General features: G+C 34.8%; 1 protein-coding gene across 1 annotated transcript; it reads right to left on the bottom strand.

Annotated features, from left to right (window-relative positions):
- Nucleotides 1-2976: 2976 nt before the first annotated feature.
- B3GALT6 (beta-1,3-galactosyltransferase 6) lies at nucleotides 2977-4897 on the bottom strand. Its single transcript, XM_053690512.1, has one exon. It carries the CDS (start codon nucleotides 4624-4626, stop codon nucleotides 3574-3576), a length of 1053 nt encoding a protein of 350 aa, XP_053546487.1. The 5' UTR covers nucleotides 4627-4897; the 3' UTR covers nucleotides 2977-3573.
- Between the last annotated feature and the right edge of the window lie 14746 nt (nucleotides 4898-19643).

Below are 19643 nucleotides of genomic sequence, written 5' to 3'. Positions count from 1 at the left end.
ACTCAGCAGAGTAAGTTCTGTGTAAAAAGGTATACTTCAGTTACTGTCCAGCTGCAGGTAAAAACAATATATAAAAAATGAAGAAATGAACAGCAGCCAATCAGCATCAGCAGTGCTGTGGTCATGAACTATTTTACTGTGATCTCATGAGATTTGACTTAAAGGGACATGAAACCCAATTGTTTTCTTTCATGATTTAGAAAGAGCATGTAATTTTAAACAGCTTTCTAATTTACTTCTATTATCTATTTTGCTTCATTCTCTTGATATACTTTGCTGAAAAGCATATCTAGATAGGCTTAGTAGCTGCTGATTGGTACCTGCACACAGATGCCTTCTGTGATTGGCTCACCCATGTGCATTGCTATTTCTTCAGTAAAGGATATCTAAAGAATGAAGCAAATTAGATCATAGAAGCAAATTGGAATGTTCTTTAAAATAGTTTTCTCTACCTGAATCACAAAAGAAAATGTTTGGGTTTAGTGTACCTTTAACTCTCGTGAGATTTCATAGTAAACTTCCTTTAAACAGAATAGGGAAATAACATAAGAGTGCACGAGGCTCAACCCCTTAGCTGTCCCGGGACAGACATACTGATTTGCTGCTTAGAAGTCCAAGCAATGGGATGTGGCTACTGAGGAACTTTTGAGGTAAAATATCTTTCTTTTTACATAGAGATGTTCAGGTGATATTTTCTAGTCAGCTTTTTACAGCTATGCTGCATCACTTTCAAGTGTTTCAACATTTGGGTATTATGTCCCTTTAAACCTCTAAATTTCTGCCTGTTTCTAAGCCACTACAGACAGCCTCTTATCACATGCTTTTTTATTAGCTTTTCACAACAAGAGACTACTAATCCATGTGGGCCATATAGATCAGGGGTTGACAAACATGTTTAAAATTTAGGAGCCAGTCAGTTGTATTTGTATATAAATATAAGCCGCCTGTTCGTGACCTGGCAAGAAGAGAATCGGGTTAGCCGCTTTCCAGAGTGAGTTAAGTCAAATATAAAGCCTTAAAAAATCAATTTAAAGAAAACTAATAAATACTGATTTAGTCAGTATTTTTCGTCTTTTTCTATTTCGTTTGAAAGAAATTCTGATTTTCTATAGGAGTGTATTTTCAACCGAAAAAGACTGCACATCTTTACTGAAAACGACTGGTCCCAAGCAGACACAGCCAGTAAGCCAATCAGATGCAACAAACACACAGCAGGGTTGTGTCTCTGCCAGGCAGCCAATCTGCAAGGCAGTCACACAATTTAGCTCTGCAAATGCCACTTCTGATCGGCTCACCGACTGTGTCCACCCAAGACCATCAGTTCTCTGCAGCTCCAGCAGTACTTTAGAAGAGGCGCGACACAGATTTTTAGGCTCAGCAGTGCTAAAATGGTACTCTAACCAATTATATTTTTTACACTACAATCTCCCTTTTAATCTACACTACAGATGATATACTTGAAGGGCCATCTAATTGTTGCTGCTGCTACACCAGTGATTTGCAACCTTTTTTTTGCCGTGGCACACTTTTTTATATAAAAAAATCCTGTGGCACACCACCATCCCAAAACAATCATAATGATTGTCTGTGAATGAATGTCAATGTCATGGTTGTAAATGATGCCTGATGAGCCTGTCACATACCTCCCAATATTTAAAAATTTGAAAGAGGGACACCCCCGCACTGTTGTCAGTCTGCAGCGGCACACCTGAGGATCTCTCACGGCACACTGGTTGAAAAACACCGTGCTACACAATCTATGGTTCTAAGAAATCCATACATACATAAATTAACAGAATATACAATTTTAAACAACTTTCCAATTTAAGTTTGCTTTGTTCTCTTGGTATCCAGTTTAAAAAAATAAAAGCATCAATGCACTACTGGGAGTTAGCTTTACACATATGGTGAACAATTGACATGAGACCTTATGTGCAGCCACCAATCAGCAGCTAGCTCCCAGTAGTGAATTGCTTCTCAGCCTACCTAGTTATGCTTTTCAACAAGAATGAAGCAAATTAAATAGACGTAGAGTTAAAAAATTAATGTTCTATCTGAATCATGAAAATGTATTTTGACTTTACTGCCCCTTTAAAGGATTTGAAAGGGGAATGAAGAGTTGTTACCCTTTGCTACCTATATGGTAGTTGGCAGAAGTGACAAGACAATGTGCTGGTGCATGGCAGAAAGATGAGTGAATAGGTTTCTGATCCTTGCACAGGTGTTCATATTTTATTTTCAAATTAAACTATCTTTAAAAAGCAGGTTGATCTATTATCAACCTGATAATGATGTAGTTTGCAAATTGAGTCTAACTTAAAGGGCCATAATACCCAAATGTTTAAACACTTGAAAGTGATGCAGTATAGCTGTAAAAAGCCGACTAGAAAATATCACCTGAACATCTCTATGTAAAAAAGAAAGATTTTACCTCAAAAGTTCCTCAGTAGCCACCTCCCATTGTAAAGTATTTCTAAGCAGCATTTTAGTATGTCTGTCCTGGGACAGCTGAAAGAATGAGCCTCGTAAACTCTCATATTATTTCACCAATCAGGTAAAGGAAGCTTACTATGAAATCTCATGAGAGAAGTCAAATCTCATGAGATCACAGTAAGAGTTCATGACCTCAGCGCTGTTGATTGGCTGCTGTTCATTTCTTCATTTTTTTTTTACCTGCAGCTGGGAGCAGGTGAAGTATAACTTTTTACACAAAACTTACTCTGCTGAGCTGAGGAGATTGTGAGGTAAAATATCTTCCTTTTTTACATAGAGATGCTCAGGTGATATTTTCCTTTCAGCTTTTTACAGTTATACTGCACCAGTTTCAAGTGATTTAGCATATGAGTATTATGTCCCTTTAAGTATACTTTAGAGTTTTTAATATGTATTTTAATACAGTACGTTAATTTACACCTCCCAATTAAATATACATAAGCATTAGTACATTATTACAGTGTTAAAACATCTGGTCCAGTGTTTTCTTGACATTTTTTATTTTAAACTATAAACATTACTTTTAGGTCCTTTGAAACAATAACTTAGCAATAATAGCAAAAATATTTGAACACATATATACGTAGTTGATCTATTTCACCTACACTTGGAACAGACTTTAGTTTTTATTCAAGTCATTTTCAAAATAGGTTATTCCAGTTTTAGTTAATGCAAACAAGGTTAAACAGCAAGTGTCTGATGGCGTTTAAAAAATAAATAAATTTATATATAAAAAAAACAAAACAAAAAAAAGTCTGTGTAACCAATCTTTTAACCGGATGTTGATTTTTTTCCAATCCATATAACTTGATAATTTCAAATTATGAATATGTATTTACTGTAGGACTTTTTAGCATGCCGTTACCTCCTTTTAATGTAATTTACAAGAATAGTCTCCGATTAGACAAAAACTGACCAGTCTCTCTGTTGGGCGCTCAAATCCTACAGCGACTGTTCACAGTAGAGATCAGGATATTTATTCCTTGAAAGCACAAAATTCTATGTGCATCATCAGTACAGGCCACACACTAGCCTACTGGAGGATCTTTGGAAAAATTCACTACGAATTTTACAATATACTCAAGGGATACCATCTTTCCTCTGACAACATTGAGATGGGGGCACTCCCCAGTCATAGATATAGGACAACCTTAGCTTGATCTCCTCCTTGCACAGTTTACCATCCTTAGCCAAAGTCTGGTGCTTCTCTAGCATGTCTTCAATACTCTGCTTGTGGGTGACTATATATTTGTTATTACAACCCCTAGATTTGTATTCTGTATCAAATCTGGGATCATGTACCCGTTTAACATCAAGGGGTGCCAACCATGCCCCTAAAGACACATCTTCACTTTGCCATTGTGCTAGGAAATCCTTGCTAATGCTCAGATAAAGCACCAGGTCCCAGGATATTACATACCCTCCACCAAGAGCATATGGCAGGTAGTAATCACACAGCACCCATGCACTCTCCTTCCATTTACCACCAGATTTCACCCGACCCCGTCCTGAGAAAAAGCCCCAATAAAGTCTCCGTGGCTCCTTTGTTTTCAGCTCTTCTAACAGGACATCTAAGCGGACGAATGTGTCATCATCTGCCTTCAGGACGAACTTGAAATCTACGTACTTGTCTAGCCAGACGTACATATGCAGCAGCTTGGATGTGAGGTTTTCATAAGAATCCCGCAGCTCGGGAAGCAGCAGCAAATCTCCATGTCTCCGCTGCTCCATCTCCAGGGAGGTCGCCTCCTCCTCGCCAAGCCCTGCAGTCCCTATTACAAAGCGGCACCATATATCCCCATCATCCCCGCGAGACGCTGAAGACAGCCAGGTACTGCGGATGATGCTTCTACGCTCGCTGTACTTAGGGCCGCTAGCAATGAGTACGGCCAGGAAGACTGACGCACTCTTCTCAGGCTGGAGAGGCTGCGGGTCCCTTACGCCCCGCACAGAATAATGCTGTGGTTGACGCGGAGGAAGCAGTTGCTGGTGATGTGGAAGCCCGGGGGGCCCGACGGGCTTCAGACTTTCTGATGTGCACTTCGCCAAGTAAAGCAGTACAACCGCGAACAAGGAGATAGAAGTCAGGCCCAGTGCCGTTTTATGGCGACACACCAACCGCAGCAGATTCATGTCCGTGGTCAGGCGCCTCAGAGAGACAGCGTAATTTCTCGGTACGTGTTATACCGTCATCCTAGCGCGGATGCCAGCCATTAGATTTCCCGCGCTGCAACGTGAACATTTGACAGCCGTGAATCACGTGACGAAGCAGGAACTTACACTGCAGCTCACAATTAAGCGTTTACTGCGTACAGACAGTGTAAAGAGGCCGCAAACCGGTGTGGCTTCACTTTACGATAAAGCATTTCATATACTGTCACCCTATAGCACAGGTGACGGGGCATTAACCATTCAGACGCCGGTAAAAACGTAAGCGCTTGCGTTATTTGTGCCTTCCAAATAATACGTGCTTACGTCTCTTCAGTTGCATTGTGGGAAATGTAGTTTTGAATTACACTCAATATACGTTGTTCAAATTAAAAGGATCATGGAACGGGTTTTATTCATAATCAGTTTATAAAATGGAGCGGGGTGGGAGTGGGCAAAAAAGATAAATGTGTGATTTTTTTAATGACAGAGTTCAGAGGTGGTAGCGTTTTTAGTTTTAGACGTGGTGGCCATTGCTGTAGTTTATTATTTTTGCTACCCTATGAGACGAGGAACCTGCTGTCATCGGAGTTTACCCATTCTCAACAATTTTTTACTTCATACATTTCTCACTGTTGGAACACTCATACACAGCCACTAGTCTAATAGTAATCAATGATTTGTACTGAAATTGATAAAACATTTATTGAGCAGAGGACTGCCCTCTGAATCATGCTGCTCTAGACACTGCAGTGAAGTTGGTTTCATATTGGAGATTCGACAGACATTCACCTCTTCAAATAGCAATAACTTTTGAAAGAATAATGTCACAACTATAATGATTGTATATTCTTGGTCGTGGGGGGATGGAGAATGTTGCACACCCTGAAAGTTGCACACCCTTTATTTTTTAGAAATTTCATTTTCAAAATTTGAAATTTTAATTTTCTGTCAATTTAAAAACTACAATAACTCTTGAAATAATCATCTCACTACTAACATGATTGTATATTCTTGACTGTGGGGGGGGGGGGGAACGTTGCACACCCTTTAGTTTTTAGAAATTTCATTTTCAAAATTTGAAATTTTAATTTTTCTCTAAATTTAAAAACTGCAATAACTCTTGAAATAATCATCTCACTACTAACATGATTGTATATTCTTGATCGTGGGGGGATGGGGAACGTTGCACACCCTTTCGTTTTTTGAAATTTCATTTTCAAAATTTGAATTTTTCATTTTTCTCTAAATTTAAAAACTGCAATAACTCTTGAAATAATCATCTCACTACTAACATGATTGTATATTCTTGATCGGGGGGGATGGGGAACGTTGCACACCCTTTAGTTTTTCGAAATTTCATTTTCAAAATTTTAAATTTACATTTTTCTCTAAATTTAAAAACTGCAATAACTCTTGAAATAATCATCTCACTACTAACATAATTGTATATTCTTGATCAAGGGGGGATGGGGAACGTTGCACACCCTTTAGTTTTTCGAAATTTCATTTTCAAAGTTTGACATTTTATTTTTTCTCTAAATTTTAAAACTGCAATAACTCTTGAAATAATCATCTCACTACTAACATGATTGTATATTCTTGATCGTGGGGGGATGGGGAACGTTGCACACCCTTTAGTTTTTAGAAATTTCATTTTCAAAATTTTAAATTTACATTTTTCTCTAAATTTAAAAACTGCAATAACTCTTGAAATAATCATCTCACTACTAACATAATTGTATATTCTTGATCAAGGGGGGATGGGGAACGTTGCACACCCTTTAGTTTTTCGAAATTTCATTTTCAAAGTTTGAAATTTTATTTTTTCTCTAAATTTAAAAACTGCAATAACTCTTGAAATAATCATCTCACTACTAACATGATTGTATATTCTTGATCGTGGGGGGATGGGGAACGTTGCACACCCTTTAGTTTTTTGAAATTTCATTATTGCAGTTTTTAAATTTAGAGAAAAATGAAAATTTCAAATTTTGAAAATGAAATTTCTAAAAACTAAAGGGTGTGCAACGTTCCCCATCCCCCCACAATCAAGAATATACAATCATGTTAGTAGTGAGATGATTATTTCAAGAGTTATTGTAGTTTTTAAATTTAGAGAAAAATGAAAATTTCAAATTTTGAAAATGAAATTTCTAAAAACTAAAGGGTGTGCAACGTTCCCCATCCCCCCACAATCAAGAATATACAATCATGTTAGTAGTGAGATGATTTTTTCAAGAGTTATTGCAGTTTTTAAATTTAGAGAAAAATGAAAATTTCAAATTTTGAAAATGAAATTTCTAAAAACTAAAGGGTGTGCAACGTTCCCCATCCCCCCACAATCAAGAATATACAATCATGTTAGTAGTGAGATGATTTTTTCAAGAGTTATTGCAGTTTTTAAATTTAGAGAAAAATGAAAATTTCACATTTTGAAAATGAAATTTCTAAAAACTAAAGGGTGTGCAACGTTCCCCATCCCCCCACGATCAAGAATATACAATCATGTTAGTAGTGAGATGATTATTTCAAGAGTTATTGTAGTTTTTAAATTTAGAGAAAAATGAAAATTTCTAATTTTGAAAATGAAATTTCTAAAAACTAAAGGGTGTGCAACGTTCCCCATCCCCCCACGATCAAGAATATACAATCATGTTAGTAGTGAGATGATTATTTCAAGAGTTATTGCAGTTTTTAAATTTAGAGAAAAATGAAAATTTCAAATTTTGAAAATGAAATTTCTAAAAACTAAAGGGTGTGCAACGTTCCCCATCCCCCCACGATCAAGAATATACAATCATGTTAGTAGTGAGATGATTTTTTCAAGAGTTATTACAGTTTTTAAATTTAGAGAAAAATGAAAATTTCAAATTTTGAAAATGAAATTTCTAAAAACTAAAGGGTGTGCAACGTTCCCCATCCCCCCACGATCAAGAATATACAATCATGTTAGTAGTGAGATGATTTTTTTCAAGAGTTATTGCAGTTTTTAAATTTAGAGAAAAATGAAAATTTCACATTTTGAAAATGAAATTTCTAAAAACTAAAGGGTGTGCAACGTTCCCCATCCCCCCACGATCAAGAATATACAATCATGTTAGTAGTGAGATGATTATTTCAAGAGTTATTGTAGTTTTTAAATTTAGAGAAAAATGAAAATTTCAAATTTTGAAAATGAAATTTCTAAAAACTAAAGGGTGTGCAACGTTCCCCATCCCCCCACGATCAAGAATATACAATCATGTTAGTAGTGAGATGATTATTTCAAGAGTTATTGCAGTTTTTAAATTTAGAGAAAAATGAAAATTTCAAATTTTGAAAATGAAATTTCTAAAAAATAAAGGGTGTGCAACTTTCAGGGTGTGCAACATTCCCCATCCCCACACGACCAAGAATATACAATCATTATAGTTGTGACATGATTCTTACAAAAGTTATTGCTATTTGAAGAGGTGAATGTCTGTCGAATCTCCAATATGAAACCAACTTCACTGCAGTGCTCTAGACCCAGATATACAATACATACGTAATAAATCTGAGGTTTTGGATCTGAATGGACTTTAGTGTGGTGACCCACCAATGATAAGGTGTTGGGTCATGACTCGTTTGTGGTACAGATGGAATCACGGTGTGTACTGGGCAGAGCCAGGGATCCTCTAAAAATACACTGGAGTAAAGCCATCAGACACTTCTAAATCAGTGGTAATGCTATCAGACACTGCAAAATACATAGTGCAATTTGTAACATAATGTAATAAATAAAATAATGATTACACAGTTGTCACACATACATCACCCTCTATAATGTGCAATATGTTAAGATTTTACTATGGAAATTTAAAGATACAGACCCACAAATATCAACCCACTGCTTACAAAGTGAAGTTTTTGAAATACTTCTATATGGGTTCAAAACAAAATCTCTCATTGGACCAATAATTTGTCAATGCATGTGAGTCGTACACACCCCCCTCTATGATATGCAACTAAATGGTAAGATTTTACTGTGGAAATTTAAAGATACAGACCCCTAAATATCAACCCACTGCTTACAAAGTGACGTTTTTGAAATACTTCTATATGGGTACAAAACAAAATCTCCCATTGAACCAATACTTTGTCAATGCAGGTGAGTCATACACCCCCCCCCCCCCTCTATGATATCCAATGATATGGTAAGATTTTACTGTGGAAATTTAAAGATACAGACCCCCCAAATATCAACCCACTGCTTACAAAGTGACGTTTTTGAAATATTTCTATATGTGAGAAAACCAAAATCTCCCATTGGACCAATAATTTGTCAATGCAGGTGAGTCGTACACACCACCATCTATGATATCCAATGATATGGTAAGATTTTACTGTGGAAATTTAAAGATACAGACCCCCAAATATCAAACCACTGCTTACAAAGTGACGTTTTTGAAATATTTCTATATGGGTTAAAACCAAAATCTCCCATTGGACCAATAATTTGTCAATGCAGGTGAGTTTTACACACACCCCTCTATGGTATCCAACGATATGGTAAGATTTTACTGTGGAAATTTAAAGAAACAGTGCCCTAAATATCAACCCATTGCTTATAAAGTGACATTTTTGAAATACTTCTATATGGGTTAAAAACAAAATCTCCCATTGGACCAATAATTTGTCAATGCAGGGGAGTCGTACACACCCCCCTCTATGATATCCAATGAAATGGTAAGATTTTACTGTGGAAATTTAAAGATACAGACCCCCAAATATCAACCTACTGCTTACAAAGTGACGTTTTTTAAATACTTCTATATGGGTTCAAAACAAAATCTCCCATTGGACCAATAATTTGTCAATGCAGGTGAGTCATACACCCCCCCCCCTCTATGATATCCAACGATATGGTAAGATTTTACTGTGGAAATTTAAAGATACAGACCCCCAAATATCAACCCACTGCTTACAAAGTCACGTTTTTGAAATAATTCTATATGTGAGAAAACCAAAATCTCCCATTGGACTAATAATTTGTCAATGCAGGTGAGTCATACACACCCCCCCTCTATGATATCCAATGAAATGGTAAGATTTTACTGTGGAAATTTAAAGAGACAGACCCCCAAATATCAACCCACTGCTTAGAAAGTGACGTTTTTGAAATACTTCTATATGGGTTCAAAACAAAATCTCCCATTGGACCAATAATTTGTCAATGCAGATGAGTCATACACACCCCCCTCTATAATATCCAACGATATGGTAAGATTTTACTGTGGAAATTTAAAGATACAGACCCCCAAATATCAACCCACTGCTAACAAAGTGATGTTTTTGAAATACTTCTATATGGGTTAAAACCAAAATCTCCCATTGGACCAATAATTTGTCAATGCAGGTGAGTTATACACACACCCCTCTATGATATCCAACGATATGGTAAGATTTTACTGTGGAAATTTAAAGAAACAGTGCCCTAAATATCAACCCATTGCTTATAAAGTGACATTTTTGAAATACTTCTATATGGGTTAAAAACAAAATCTCCCATTGGACCAATAATTTGTCAATGCAGGTGAGTCGTACACACACCCCTCTATGATATCCAACGAAATGGTAAGATTTTACTGTGGAAATTTAAAGATACAGACCTCCAAATATCAACCCACTGCTTACAAAGTGACGTTTTTGAAATACTTCTATATGGGTTCAAAACAAAATCTCCCATTGGACCAATAATTTGTCAATGCAGGTGAGTCGTACGCACCCCCCTCTATGATATCCAATGATATGGTAAGATTTTACTGTGTAAATTTAAAGATACAGAGCCCCAAATATCAACCCATTGCTTACAAAGTTACGTTTTTTAAATACTTCTATATGTGAGAAAACCAAAATCTCCCAGATTTGATGCCAATATTGTTCTACTCAGTTGTCCTTTAATTTTATTGATATATTCTAACAAATTGGGGCTCTTTTTGTACTTCCAATGCTTCAAAATTAGAGACCTCCCTATCAATAATACTGTGTTCACAAATTTAAAGTTTACCTGAATTCTAGGATCTTCAAACATAAAAAAGATATCTTCTGCTTCTATTTTAATCACTTTTTTATTAATTTTATTTAGCCAAAAGTTAAGCTTAAACCAGAATTTTTGAATTTTCGGGCAGCTCCATAAACAATGGGCTAAATCCGCTACCGGTAGACTACATTTAAAACATTTATTATCCGTTAATTTATCCCATTTTTCTTTCAAAGCTGGGGTGATATATACCCTATTTACCATTTTAGTATGGGATTATCTCCACGCAATTGATAATGTTGCCTTATCTACTAGATCAAAGTTTTTTTGTAGTCTCTCTACTGGTTGCTGTATTTATGATTAAACAACTAAAAATCTATGCGCTGGTGGTAGATAATACTTCACATAAAAATCAGATACCCCAAGTCATCTGAATAAATAGTTTTAGTAGCAGTTATGATTGTCTTATATGTGTGCGCCTGTGTGCAAACACTGGCTTAATATCTACCAAATGACAATGGTCTTAGTAGTATTTGTATTTCTATGTCTATGTTTATATAAATAAATGTATAGAAAAAAACGTTTTTTAGTTTTTAAAGAATTTTCATAGAATAATATCTTAAAATTATTAAGTTCTAATTCAAAAATAAAAATAAAAAATAATAATAAAAAAATATACAAAGATTATTGGTTAAAAATAATATTCTTTTATTAGAATCAATATAAAACAGTCAGTCGAAATTGCTTAATCTTAAAGTGGTTATGTGAGAAAGTTGGTACCAACCACTTGTATTGAGGTGTAGCTAAAATTAGTATATGATATATGTGTGTAAAATTAGCAAATCCAGTTTATACCTTGGTAGGTATTTAAAAATACTTTTTGTAAATGATTTGGCTTTTCGCTCATAAAATGCACCAAAGGTAGAAAATAAGGTATAATTGGTAGAAATACAGTTGTTAGAGATCGTTGTTGAAGACAACAATTGACACCTGGTTCAACAATAGGTGTTTATTTTCAGCCTTTTTGAAATAAGCCTTTTTGTGATATGACCAAAAGATTTAGGCTAGGTGTTTGAGCCGTTTTCTGTATGTCACAGTAATTATATCACAATAGTTATTGAACACTTAGTTTGTCTTTTGCGATATTATTAATCAACAGACTTTGAATAAGGTACCTTATTTGCAGTTCCAAGTCATATAAGAAGGTTCTTGCGTGTCCAAAAATGAGGTATAGATGAGAAACTTTCTTTGTCCTTTCAAAGTTTCTAGGAGCGCTTGTTGCAGCGTGTATGTCTCCTGTGAAAGTTGCCTCTGTCACTTCCGTGTCCGGTCTTGACACGCCCACCAAATGCGAGATTGACAGATAGGTAAAGAGCAAGGTTTCTCCAGTGCAGTGTAAGCAGTCTGTATCCAAGGTGATCAGTAAGCAGTCTGTATCCAAAGCAACGCGTTTCAGCTCCAAAGAGCCTTTCTCAAGCTTCTGTCAGACCTGCTTAGAATCCTATCTTTTATACCTTTGTTCCTGATTGAGTAAATTGTTTAATTGTTTTATTGAAGCATTGTCAAAGCCAATATCATTTCTGTGTGTGGTTTTCAATATGCTTAAAAGCCGCTATAGAGTATTCATGTATTCTTATTAGAAAAAAATATAATAAAATAAATCAACAACTAAATAAATAATTTTAGTAAAAAACTGGAATAGTTCTCTTTTTTCCTTTGTTGAAAAGATATTTTTTATATTTATATTGGTACTATACTGTGTGTGGTTTCAATATGTTTAAAAGCCACTTTAGATTAAGTAAATAATTATAGTGAAAACTGGAATAGAATCGGTTGGCTTAGTTCTCTTTTTTCCTTTGTTGAAAAAATATTTTTACATTTTTATATTTCTATTGGTTCTTTCCAATGTATTTCCAAGTTATTACTGTACATTAAAAAGACTGTACATATCTATATATGACCTGCATCATATGAAAAATAAAACTTAAAATTTGTTTGTTAAGATAGAAAAATTATCAGATTTATTTATATACTTTAAAAACGTTTTTTGGTTGGTTGGTACCAACTTTCTCACATAACCACTTTAAGATTAAGCAATTTCGACTGACTGTTTTATATTGATTCTAATAAAAGAATATTATTTTTAACCAATAATCTTTGTATATTTTTTTATTATTATTTTTTATTTTTATTTTTGAATTAGAACTTAATAATTTTAAGATATTATTCTATGAAAATTCATTAAAAAACTAAAAAACGTTTATATATATATAAACATAGACATAGAAATACAAATACTACTAAGACCATTGTCATTTGGTAGATATTAAGCCAGTGTTTGCACACAGGCGCACACATATAAGACAATCATAATCTCTACTGGTTGCTGCCAACTTGCTGCAATTTTCCCTATCTTTACTGCCCCTTGAAAAATGTTAAGTGTTTTATAAAGAACAGAAATGGAGTGATTTCCTTGTTTATAGATATTTAAAACATGTTTCAATCTTTCCCAAGTGCTATCGTCGTACTTGCAAATAGGCAAAAAACTCCTTGTTTGGGATCCAAAACTCACTTTTTACATCTTGAAAAGATTTACAGCACCTAGCCTCCTTGTCTCTAAATTGTTCTACAAATACCAGTCCCTTCAATTTCCAACTTTGGAATATTTTTGAGTCTATTGCAGGCTAAAAGTTGGGATTACCACCTATTGTCAGATAATTTGACAACCTAGGATTGATTTGTAATATCTTCACCAATTTATGCCAAGCAAGAATTACATTTTTAATAGTACTTAGTTTTTTAACTTTTTCTGGGAGATTCTATTTACAGTGTACTAGAGCCTTAAGAGAGTATGGATTAACTATCTGTTCTTCCAGTCCTGTAATGCATAATAGTCTGTCTCTGTTAGCCATTCCAGTGCAAATGTTCCCATACATACTAAGTTATAAACTTCCACATCTGGTAAGGCCATACCTCCTTTTCTAAACAAAGTCATATTTTGTAAAGCGAAAGCCTTACGTTTTTTTTTTTTAAATTAAAAGATTTTAAATCCTTACAATTGATTTTGCCAGTCAGAGAGAGGGGGAATTTAGCCCAATTTGCGAGATCTTAGTGAATTTTTGCCCATATTTGAGAATAGTTTAGCGCATACTATTTGTCTGGATCTCTGGCCAACTTATTACCTAGATATTTAAGATCTTCTTTTGCTTCTTTAAATGGACAGTTCATATAACTATCTTTATTTTTATATATACAAAAAAGCTCTGATTTATTAATATTCACTTTATAGCCTGAAAACATACTGAACTTTTCCAAGGCCTGAATTAGAATAGAAATGTTTCTCTTAGTGTCCTTTTTGAAGACTAAGAAATTATCTGCATATAAAAGAAGGGTAATTTTCATTTTCCCTAAACATATACCCTCAATTTATTTTCTCAAATAAATAGCCAGTGGCTCAATGACCAAATTGAACAGATAGGGGGAGAGTGGACACCCTTGCCTAGTTCCTAAAGTTTGGGGTACTACTGGCATTAATTAATATGTTAGCCTGTGTTTTTTTGTAAATCAATTGCACCATTCTGAGGAAAGAACCTTTAATCCCGAATTTTCCTATTGGCATAAATAAATGATCCCAAGTAATCATATCAAATGCTTTTTCCGCATCTATTGATATAATCGCCATATCTGCTTTCACCCTTCCGCTTTCTCTTTTAACTTGATTCCAATAATAATCAATTGTCAGTTGTAATTTCCCATTACTTTCTTCAATCTTTGTGCAATAACACTCATAAATATTTTCTCATCGTTGTTTAACAACGAGATAGGTCTGTATGAGCTTAATTCTTCTGGATCCTTATCGTTTTTTAATATTAGAGAAATTGTTGATGCCATAAAATATTTAGACTGTAAATTGCCTTTAACATATAGCATATTAAAAAGTCCTTCTAATGTTGGGGTTATTTCTTCTACTAATTTGTAAAGTTCTACTGGGATCTGATCGTAAACAGGCGCTTTATTGGGTGCTGTTTTTATTGCTTTCTTTATCTCTTCCTGTGTTATAGGGCTTTTTTATTCCTTCCAGGCTTTCTTTATCTATCTTAGGTAACCTGATCGTTTCCCAAAAATCCTCTTTTGCTTCCTTGCTGATACTCCCTTCTGTATAAATTTTTTGAAAATAATCAAATATATGTTTACTTATTTCATTAATATTTGACAATCTCTTATTTCCTACTTTAATTGATTCTATACATTGTCTTTTCTTCTTAAGTTTAACTAGATTGGCCATATAGATTGGTCTATAAAAAAAACTCTTGTTCTAAGTTCTTCTTGTCTTACTTTTTGCATAAGAAAGATTTCTCTCCCTTGTTTTGCCGCCATATATTTTTCCCACAATTCCCTAGATGTATCACTTAGATATGCATTATAGCAATTATGCACCTGGCCTGCTAATTGTACATCCTTTCATTGTATTTCTTGTTTTTCCCCAATTAAGTAATCTTTAATTTCCCCTCTAATAACGCTTTAAACGTTTCCCAAAATATTTCACACTTATCTCTATACTCTCTATTAAAAAAACAGAAGTCACTCTATTTCCATTTCAACCACTCTTTAAATTGAACATTTGAACAAAGATAAGTGGGGAAAAAGAATTTTGCGGGATTTCTCTTAGTCATCTTAATCTATAAATTAAATTGGCCGCCATATATCTCTCAAAAGCTATTAATTTGACCAGACATTTCAGCATATCTATTTATTAATAGAAAATAAATAAATAGTGTGATAGATTATAGAATAGAGCCATATCCATCCTGTTCATTTAAACCTGCTGGTGTGAGAGTATTTAACCAAAATATCCACCTGCATTCCGCCTGTAGTAACATGGATTCTATATTTCCACAGCTTATTCCAGGTCTGATAACTTGTAAGACAGATACCTTCAAATCTGGTTTTATTCCATGTGATTTGAGATAGTGTCTGGCCATAGGAGTCAGAATTTTGTCTTTTTTCTTGTCATTCTCACAATATTTGATGTTGTTTATGTGTTTTCCCAGTCTAGTACGTAATTCACATGTAGTGATTCCTATGTACCTTTTACTGCAAACGCAGGACAGGCAGTATACAACATTCCTAGTCCTACAATTAGCGAATCCGTACATTTTCTTAGTTCCACCTATAAGCGTACTAAATTCTCTCTCGTTGTTAATGTATTTACAAAAACTACATAAGCCACAAGGGTATGTATCATGAACATTTCTGTTACTGGTTTTTCTCCTGACAAAATGACTCCTGACCAGTTTATTACTGATCGTTGGAGCTCTTCTCCAACTGGTATAGATCTTATCTCCCACAAATTGGGATAAGTCTTTATCAGACTTAAAAATACCAGTATGCCGATTCAGTATTTCACTTATAGTCTGATGCTCTGCATTAAATGTACTGACAAATCTCACTTTTTCATCAGTATTGTTGATTTTCTTTTTAGGTATCATCAATTGCTCCCTTGGTGTTATTTTCGCTCTCTGGAAGGCTTTGCGAATTATTTAGCGTGTATAGGCTCTCTCCTTCAGACTTAATTTAAGTTCTTTGGCTCTTTCGTAAAAGACAACATCATCTGAACAATTCCTCCTGATTCTTAAGAATTCCCCAGTGGGGATTGCTCTTTTTGTTGGCCAAGTATGGCAGCTGTCAGACTTTAATATAGAATTGGTGGCTGTGTCTTTTCGTTATAAGTCAGTTTTTAACTTGTTTAATGAATCTTTATATATTTTCACGTCCAAGAATTCAACCTTTTCAGTACTCATATTATATGTAAGCCTTAAATTAATTAATTTGTGTTAAGTATGATCATAAATTCTTTGAACAATGTCTCGCTACCTGTCCAAATGATGAAAAAATCATCTATATATCTGCACCAAAGACTGGTATATTGGGTATATTGGAACAGATTTTCATCAAAAACAATTTCCCTTTCCCACCAGCCCAAGTAAATATTGGCATAAGTGGGGGCACATGATGAACCCATCACAGTGCCCTGGGTTTTTAGATAAAAATGATCATTGAACATGAAATAATTATGCTTTAAAAACAAAATTAAGTAGGGATAATATAAACTCATTTTGCTTTTGTTTATCTGTGGCCTCCATATTAAGAAAGTATTGGACTGCTGCACATCCTTATCATGCTTAATCAATGTATACAGGGATTCTACATCACAAGTTATAAGTATAGCATCATCATCCACCGATACATCATTAATTTTACTAAGAATGTCCATAGTGTCTCTAATAAAGGATGGTGAAGACCAAACTATATCACGTAAATACAGATCGAGAAATCTGCTCGCCTGTTCACATAAACTTCTAATACTCGAGACAATTGGTCTCCCAGGAGGTTTATTTCTGTTTTTGTGAATTTGGGTAGAAGATATAATGTGGACAATTTAGGACTTTTCACTTGTAAAAATTGCCATTCTTTTTGACTTATAAGACATTCAAGTTTTGCATTGTTAATCATGGTATTATATTTCACCAAGTACTGAGAAGTTGGATTAGAGAAAAGCATTTACCATCCACCAGTTGTCTTTTTGCTTCTCGAATGTATTGTTCTTTCTCCCAGATTACAATATTCCCCCCTTATCTGATGATTTAACCAGAATATCATCCCAAGAATTAATTTCAATCAAGGTATCAGTATCATCCTTGCTCATATTGGAAACTTTACTCTCCTTAATGTTTAGGAATTCTTCTATTACCATTTTAAGGAAAACTTCTAATTGGGGAATTTTGTTGAGTTATGGCATGAACTTAGATTTCATTTTAAGTTTCTTATCTAAAAAGATTTCAGTTTTAGGGGAATTACATTCCTCACTTTCATTCCATAACTCAATCAAAGTTTCAAGAGTTTTCAATTCATCAGTGGCAATGTCCCCATGAGTATTGTATATCTTTCTATGTGCCAATTTTCTACAAAATACATGTAGATTTATGGAAATGGGGGGTGGGGGAGAAAGACAGACCTTTAGATAAAATATCAAGATGTTTAGGAGTGAGGGATGTTTTTGAAAGATTGATAACTTGTAGTTTATTATAATTTATTACCACTTGGGTCTTTTCCCCCAGTCTTCCCTCCTGTATCGATTGTCTGTCCTGTATCCCCACTTGGATCTGTCTCACAGAGTCCGATCTCCCCCCTTTACCCCTTCTTGTTGGTCTCCTGTATCCTTGTCTAATTGGTTTAAACTTCTGCCTAAAAAACTGCTCCCTGTTGGATTATTATTGCTTTTTTCAGAATCACTATCTTCAACTGCTGACGATTCGCAATCAGACATTGACATGGTTTTAGTCGGGGGGAGGCTATTGATTGACCTACGTCTGGGCTGTTTATCATCCCACATGAAAATTCTGCCGTTCTCAAAGTCTTTCAAGTCTCGTTTAATTTTTGTACATTTTGTCTGTATGATTTATTTCTCTTTATTATCCAACTCCTGTCTCAGATCTTTATAGGCTTGTTTGAATTGTTCTAAATTTTCAAATTTCTGTAATTTGGTGTTAAAATCTGCTATCTCTTTATCTAGCTCTGTTATAACCTCAGTCTAATTGTCAGATAGTATCGCAACCAAGATCTCTGAGTAGTTGATCAGCGCTTGCTCCCACCTGTCTTTATAGGAGTCTATGTGAAAAGCGAATGTAGGGAATAGTCTTACTCGTAAACCTCTAGGTATAATGTGTTTTGCCAAGTATTTATCATAAGAACTTTTATTCCAAAATGACCTTGTATGTTTTTTTTTATTAGATATTCCAATGATTTTAGACCCTGCTCCCAATCATCTATTCATAAATAGATTGGCGTATGATGGGGCCACATTAGATCCCATGGCGGTCCCTTTAACCTGCACATACCAATTAGCCTGGAACAAAAAATAGTTCCAGTACAATATAAGGCTTAATAATTCACAAATAAATTCTACTTGTTGAGGGCTATAAATGCCACTACCTGTTAAAAGTTTATGATTTATAACTATTCCTGTCTCGTGCTTGATTGAGGTATAAAGACTCTTAACATCAAGAGTAAAGAGACTATATTTATGACTAGGTAAATGCAAATCATGTAATTTATTCAAAAAGTCACCAGTGTCTTTAATATATGCAGAAATTTTAAGCACCCCCCTTATCAGTTGCCCTCATGTTTATCATCCCATGTGAAAATTCTGCCCTTCTCAAAGTCTTTCAAGTCTCGTTTCATTTTTGTACATTTTGTCTGTATGATTTATTTCTCTTCATTATCCAACTCCTGTCTCAGATCTTTATAGGCTTGTTTGAATTGTTCTAAATTTTAAAATTTCTGTAATTTGGTGTTAAAATCTGCTATCTCTTTATCTAGCTCTGTCAAAACCTCAGTCTAATAGTCAGATAGTATCGCGACCAAGATCTCTGAGTAGTTGATCAGCGCTTGCTCCCACCTGTCTTTATAGGAGTCTATGTGAAAAGCGAATGTAGGGAATAGTCTTACTCGTAAACCTCTAGGTATAATGTGTTTTGCCAAGTATTTATCATAAGAACTTTTATTCCAAAATTACCTTGTATGTTTTTTTTATTAGGTATAAATAATTTTTAAGTCTATCTGGTACTGTGGACTTTGGTTTGGGGGAAGCAGTAACCCCTTACCACGTGCACCAGTAAAGCAATCATTACTAAAGGGTGCTGGGCTCACCTATTAATCTTGCAAACTGGAAAAATGTGAGTTTGATCAAGTTCAGATCCAGTTCCTTGGCAATGTCATCTAAAAGGAGGGTTTTGCCATGGATCCTTCTAAGCTCACCACAGTGATTCAGAGATTCTTGGGGTTCTCCAATTATTACCGTAAATTTATAAAGAACTTTTCCCAAATAGGTGCTCCACTCATTGAGTTGACAAAACTGAGCAAAGACTGTAAAGATTGGCCTCCTAAAGCCATAAACGCATTCTCTCGTCGGAAAAATGCCTTTTGTTCTGCTCCTGTG

Source organism: Bombina bombina, chromosome 8 (genome assembly GCF_027579735.1).
Source record: "Bombina bombina isolate aBomBom1 chromosome 8, aBomBom1.pri, whole genome shotgun sequence".
Lineage (NCBI taxonomy): Eukaryota > Metazoa > Chordata > Amphibia > Anura > Bombinatoridae > Bombina > Bombina bombina.
This window is presented reverse-complemented; position numbering and strand designations above follow the sequence as displayed.

What these genes read in the sequence shown, in the direction of transcription:
- B3GALT6 (XM_053690512.1), bottom strand. Translation starts at nt 4,626, where the DNA reads ATGAATCTGCTGCGGTTGGTGTGTCGCCATAAAACGGCACTGGGCCTG.